General features: G+C 34.2%; 1 protein-coding gene across 1 annotated transcript; it reads left to right on the top strand.

Annotated features, from left to right (window-relative positions):
- Window positions 1-284: 284 nt before the first annotated feature.
- Window positions 285-4,857, top strand: LOC107768631 (pistil-specific extensin-like protein). The gene is made up of 2 exons (XM_016587753.2): window positions 285-1,289; window positions 4,326-4,857. The coding sequence occupies exons 1-2, from the start codon at window positions 329-331 to the stop codon at window positions 4,649-4,651; spliced, it is 1,287 nt and encodes a 428-aa protein (XP_016443239.1). The 5' UTR covers window positions 285-328; the 3' UTR covers window positions 4,652-4,857.
- Window positions 4,858-7,401: the final 2,544 nt, after the last annotated feature.

Raw genomic sequence — 7,401 nt, 5'->3', positions numbered from 1 at the left:
AATTGGTCCAAAAATATTCACATATTCGATCATTGCAAAAAAATTGTGACCAGAGTCATAAAAGTGACATAAATTCATCACAAATTGACGAATTTTGTCATAAAATCATCACAAATCCTTCATAATTAATATTCTTTCACAAATCTACGTCTTTTGGTAGTAAAGTTATTGAGAGGGCTTGTTATAATTTTGTATTTTTGGTTCAATTTTTCGTTTCTTTTCTTAATATTTCAATCAAATAAACTTCAGAATATGCTATTGCCTAGCTTCTATAAATTCATTCCCTTTTAACTTCCTTCAACGCAGGTGATTAATTCAGTTAACAACTATGGCTGTTATTATTTCAGTGAAGATCCTACTTATACAACTTTTCGTTCTAGTACTTGGCTCATTCTCAAAGATCAGCCATGGGGAGCTGTCGCTGGAATTCCCATTGCCTTTCGAATTGCCACCAGCGGAGATCCCATTGCCGGAGATCCCATTGCCTTTCGATGGGCCTACATTCGTGCTACCGCCACCATCACCACCACCACCTCCACCGTCACCATTGCCATCACCACCTCCGCCATCTCCATCACCACCTCCTCCTTCGACATTAATACCACTTATTCCTCCTTTTACCGGCGGTTTTTTGCCTCCTTTGCCCGGCTCTAAGCTTCCTGGCCTTTTGCCTCTGATTCCCAACTTACCTGATTTGCCTCCCATAGGTGGTGGTCCACCTGTTAACCGGCCAAAGCCGTCGTCACCATCACCCCCAGTTAAGCCGCCACCACCACCACCTTCACCATGTAAGCCATCACCACCTGATCAGTCTACAAAGCAACCACCACCACCTCCGCCATCAAAACAACCACCACCTCCACCACCAGTTAAGGCATCATCTCCATCTCCAGCAAAGCAACCACCACCTCCTCCACCGCCAGTTAAGTCACCATCTCCATCTCCAGCAAAGCAATCACCACCACCTCCTCGGGCACCATCTCCATCACCAGCTACTCAGCCACCTATAAAGCAACCGCCACCACCAAGTGCTAAGAAATCTCCTCCGCCACCAGTTGCTTATCCACCAGTTATGGCACCATCTCCATCACCGGCTGCTGAGCCACCTATTATAGCACCATTTCCATCACCAACAGCGAATCTACCCCTTATTCCCCGTCGACCAGCACCACCAGTAGTTAAGCCGCTTCCACCTTTGGGGAAGCCCCCTATCGTCAATGGCCTTGTTTATTGTAAATCCTGCAACAGCTATGGGTTCCCCACTCTGCTCAACACCTCCCTACTCCCAGGTTAGTGTATTTCAAAACCTTTTCAGTACTTATATATTTTCAATACTTATATATTTTTAATTACTAACACAGAAAGAATGACTTAAATTATACTCCTATATACTGTTATAACTTTACTCCTTTATTATACAAAAAATGGGTCTAGAATTAAATTTGACGGGGTTTATCTAAATTTTTATTGCTGAACTCGTTAAGCTTTTAAAATCATGGATTAACGTTTACTAATTAATGCACTTATTTTATTTGAAAATTTACTAACTTATGGCATATATTGCTACCTCTATTGTCCCTATTTATGTGGCATGGTTAGAATTTAAGAGAAACATTTTAATTTTGACGATAATTTGGACCTAAAAATAAAAAATTTAAAAAGCAGAGAAAAAGAATGAGGTGGGGGATGGGGGTAGTTGGGCGGGAGTGAATGTGTTGGGTGATAAGGAAGAAAAAGAAAGAAAAAAAGCAAAGAAAAAAATTATGGGACGGATTAAATAAATGGGACGGGTCAAATATGAGGCGGATATTTTGACATGGTATAATAACATGCCCATATAATTGACAGAAAATAGTCCTAGTTATAGATATTGGCATCAAATAGCCAATAAATGTACATCGCAACTTTTTTTTTCTTCTTTGTCTATATCAATATGTATGTTAAAATTTTATTTTTATTCTTTGTATATAAATAATATTATTCTTTGTATATCGATAATATAAAATTATATATATAGTTATTGATGCCTTTATATCAATGTATATCACAATAAAAATATTATATTATTTGTATATCACAGTGTATAGCACATCAGACATGTGTATACCAAAATAGATATCATAAGTTTATTTTTCTTCTTTGTGTATATCAAAAATTAATTTTCTTTGTATACCAAAATATTATTTACTCCCGCAATTATATTTATTATTTTTATATTTTAGAACTTGCTTAAACATGCTATATCAAAAAAAAATTCCTTTTTTGATCAATAATTAATAATTATATTATTTGTATATCACAGTGTATAACATAATAATAATGTGTATATCAAAATAATTTATTAAAATTTTATTTTACTTCTTTGAATAACACATTTCAGATTGAAAACTCAAGTTCAAGACGACTCCACATGCGTATCCCCTATTATAACCCGTGTATATCTCTATGTACATCAGTGATATCTCATGTATATTATGTGTGTCTGTGTATATCCATGAAAATTTGTGTTATATATACGATATACAATGTGATATACACGGGCGTCCATAAAAATTTTGTGTTGTATACACGATATACAAAGTGATATAGACAGACGTCCTTAAAAACTTGTGTGTGATGTACACTGATGTACACGATATACAACGTGATATACACATGTCGCAGTTGGATTTTTAGGTCTGATGTTTTACCTGAAACCAGTCTAAATCATTTCTAATCTTGCTCAAATTTTGTATATAGCCTTGTTTTGGCATTTTCAACTAATTTCAATCACACCTACTCATTCAATCCAAACAAAAAAAGGAAGAGAGAATAAAAACGAAGTTGAAATATATTTTTTCTCTCTTAGTTTTTGCTAATCTTGCTCAAATTTTGTATATAGCCTCGTTTAGGTATTTTCAACTAATTTCAATCACACCCACTCATTCAATCCAACCAAAAAAAGAAGAGAGAAGAAAAACAAAGTTGAAATATATATTTTTTCTCTTAGTTCTTGCTTCTGATTTTCTCTGATGTGAGATCAACCTTACTTTTTCATCCCACTGATGTTTTTTGCATAATTTGCAAGAATTTTTGCTAAACTATGAGAGAAAAGAGAAGAGAAAGAAGAAGAAATACAAGGAGAGAAAAGGGGTGGGAAGCCAAAATAAGCGTGTAGTTTTTTTGAGAGAGAATATAAAAGAGAGTAGTTTTTTTAAGATTTGGCTATATAATGCCAATTGTTTGGGGTTTATCTTTGCCAAACCTAATATAAGACTAAAAAATTGTCAATTCCTGTTATGTGTTGTTATAGGATGCCAATTTTTTCTATATTATACCCATATATATGAAGTAAAAACAGAAGCCACATGGCCCAATAAAATATTGTCGACTCATTAAAAGTGGAGCCCATATTCGCTGCCGTTAAATCGAGGGGTTAGCAATAGAAATAACTATGGGTGTATTTTTGGAACAAGAGGTGGACGGACGGTAATTCTAAATCATTTACCAAATGATAGAATAATTTTGACCTTTTACGAATAAACTTTACATATTTGAAAATTACGTTAAAAATACTATAAATAATAATAATTAATAATTTAAAATATTTAACGACGTTCGATAAATATATAAAAAAAATCTTTTTTGATAGTACTCCATTCATTTCAATTTATGTGAACATGTTTGATTGAGCACAAAGTTTAAGAAAAAATAAAAACTTTTGAAATTTGTGGTCCTAAAAAAGTCAAAAAGGGTCCACAGTATTTGTGTGGTTATAAAAAATTCCTATTAGGGATAGAATATGAAGTTTAAGCTAAATTGTTTTCAAATTTAGAAATGAGTCATTCTTTTTGGAATAGACAAAAAAAAAGTTCACATAAACTAGGGGGAGTATATTGATAAGGGAGCATAATGCTATGTTTCGCGACAAAGTTGCTACGCTCCTTAACCCATTGATTGAATGTCACATTCGTCACAATCAGCATAGTTTTAGCTTGTAAATTTTTACCCGTTTACTAATTACTATCACTTATCATAAAAATTTATATTCCCTCCGTTTCTATTTATGTAAATTTAATTGACTGGACACGGAGTTTAAGAAAAAATAAAAAACTTAAATTCTTGGTGCAAAATAAGGCGCATATATTTTATGTGGTTTTAAATCATTTCATAATGATAAATTATTTTCAAATATGAAAATGAGTAATTCTTTTTGGCACGAAGTAAAAAGGAAATAAGTTATTATCCGAGTGCATAAAACTTAAATAAACATTAAATAATATATATCATTGCCTTCCATCTTATATCAATTTTTCTCTTATAGAATTCAATGGTTGCTCTTGCAGGAGCTGTTGTGAAACTAGTTTGCTACAACGGAAAGAAAACAATGGTTCAATCGGCGACGACAGACAACAAAGGTGAGTTTCGGATCATTCCCAAATCATTAACCAGAGCAGATGTTGGCAAGTGCAAGTTATATTTAGTGAAATCACCAAATCCAAATTGCAATGTCCCAACAAATTTCAATGGTGGAAAATCTGGTGGTTTATTGAAGCCTCTCCTACCACCTAAACAACCGATTACCCCTGCCGCTGTCCCTCTATCTGATTTATATGGTGTTGGACCTTTTATATTTGAAGCCTCCAGCAAAATGCCATGCGATAAGAATTGAGCTCCTCATTACTAGAGCGATAATGTATAAGAGCATGAGTTTGTGACGGAAATTATTTTTTTCTTTTTTGTTCTATAGTTTATACAAGGAGACAGAAAACTTTGTACCACTATACAGAAATCAAATGAGTCGCAAAAGTCAAAATCGAATTTATGAAAACTGAAAGTATTGACTGCTGACTTGAAATGCATCAATTATTTTGGGTATTTGAATCTCAAAATTTTGTTTTTCTAATAGTGTACTGCCTATTTTTTTATTTTATATGACGTTTTTTTTTTTCTTTTAATCTATTTGATTTTTTTTTTTTTGAGTTTTACTATATTTGAAATTATTTAACATGTCTTATAATCATAGAAATGTCAAAATATATTTAAATCATAAGTTCTAAGATACTTTTGGTATGTACAAAATTTCTTATTTTTAATTTTATGTGCTATCAGAAACCACCATATACATTGAACAAATGCACAAAAAAAAAAGATATAGATAAAGACATGAAGTGCTGATGTTAAAAGGAGGAGTTTGTTTTGACAAGAAATAAATGTATTCATGTATTGAATATCCTTGTTCCATTTCCCTCCTCTAGTTTCAGGAGGAAGAAAATTTTGTACCACTATTTTATTCATGTTTCCTATTTATAATTAATGGGACTAGTAAAGGAGATGAGATTAATGTTATAAAGTACAAAAATACGAAAAATAAGATAGGACCTAGTGTTGGAAAGTGTTTTTCGTAAAAGGAATAACTGTCTTTAAAGATGTCAAAATGACCTTGGCCGTGAGACGGTTAGAGTTAGGTTAGAGTTTTTTCAGCTAATCAAAAAATGAAACATTTTAATCCAACTCCACCTAGCTACTAACATCACGGATCAGGATTTGGGCCAACTTGTCACAACTCAATTTCCCCTATAAACCGTAATGACACCTAACATTGTCGCTAGGCAAGTCAACGGTGAACTAGTCATTTATTTGTTCTTTTTAAAAGAATTTCAAAGTAGTTAATTTTTATTTATTAAGAGAATGATTAATAGGAAATTATAGTAAAGTAAAGCATAAACTAACGAGAGAGTAAATATAGTGAATTTAATACTCAAAGCCATAAAGTGTCTACTAGAATATTCCCAAAACCTGGTGTCACAAGTGCATGAGCAACATGTAGAATATATAAAAAAATCATCTATACTACTGTCTGGAATAAGATAGACAAAAAAATATATACAAAAGAAAGACTGCGGGTGCTGCAGAACAAACACAGGGAGCAGCTCACCACTACACCTCGGGATAATGGGGGTATGTGCCTGAATGACTATCACATGCACCTGCCTCAAGTCCTGCACAATTAGTGCAGAAGTGTAGTGTGAGTACATAAATAACATGTACCCAGTAAGTATCTAGTCTAATCTCGAAGAAGTAGTGACGAGGGGTCGACATCGACACTTACTATGAGCCAATAAATAAAGTACAGAAATTCTAAATAGGTATGAAATACATCAATTATAATAACGCAATAATAAACGGTGAATAAGTGATTCTTTAACTAGATGTCAATTAAGATCTCCAATTAGCACATACTAACTTCAACAAATACGAGCCATCAAGTAAATTATAATTTCTCAAGTCATGAAAGTAATATCAAGTGTAATCGGACTCCGAGCATTATCACGCATGATTTATGTCGAGGTCGTATGGCCTGATCCAGAATAATATGTACACTGCCGAGGGTCAACTGGCGCGAACCATAGATGCATCTATTATACTGCCGAGGCGTTCGGTCCGCTCCACAAGAAGAGAGAATACTCTACGAACTCGGATTTAATGGTTACTACAAGACTAATACACAAAGAGGCACAATTTCTACCATCAGTCAAGTAACCCGCCAAAACTCAAAGTAAGTGAAGTTCGGTATTTACGAATCCTTTATCAAGTTTCAATATAATTTAAGCACTTAAATTAACAAGTAGAGTGCAAATAATATAAGTATTTCATGATAGAGTTCTAAAACTACCCGGACATAAGCATGATTTGTAGCTACGCACAGACTCTCATCACTTCGTGCGTACGTAACACCCACAATTAGTAGAAAATAGCAATTCAAATATCTATGGAGTAAATTCCCTCTTACAAAGTTAGGCAAAAGACTTATCCCGTTCCCAAGCTCACTTTTCGGTCTGTAATTTCGCTCTAAAAGCCTCAAGTCGATGCCGAACAATCTGAAGCTAGTCAAATATTATATAAATTAATCAATATATACTCAAAAGTTCATAATTTAGCTTCTAGAGTCATAATCCGACCCAAATTGGAAGATTCCTAAAATTTATCCCCAGGTCCACGTACCTGGATTCCGAAAATTTTTGAAGATAAATATTATCCATAGCCTCACGAACCCAAATATATAATTTTTACTTAATTCCATAACTATCTTCTTTGTCAAATCCTATTTTTATGAAAGACCTAGGTTTTTCCACTAAACTTATAATTTCCATAATTTTTACGTTAAAAATCTACCCATAATGTATGATTTAAACTCATATTGTATAGAAATTACTTACCTCAAAGTGCTAGGTCACACCTGCGGCCAAGTCTCGCATCTGCGCAAGCCCGTTTCTGTGGCTCGCCTCCCACACCTGCGCATCTACGCCTGCGGATTGGCTCGCCTCCCGCACCTGCGACCATGGCCAAGCTGTCTCTCTCCGCGTCTGCGGACCCCTTCATCGCAGAAGCGAGTTCGCTTCTCTGTAAATGCTTCGCTTC

This window comes from Nicotiana tabacum, chromosome 17 (assembly GCF_000715075.1).
Source record: "Nicotiana tabacum cultivar K326 chromosome 17, ASM71507v2, whole genome shotgun sequence".
NCBI lineage: Eukaryota > Viridiplantae > Streptophyta > Magnoliopsida > Solanales > Solanaceae > Nicotiana > Nicotiana tabacum.
This window is presented reverse-complemented; position numbering and strand designations above follow the sequence as displayed.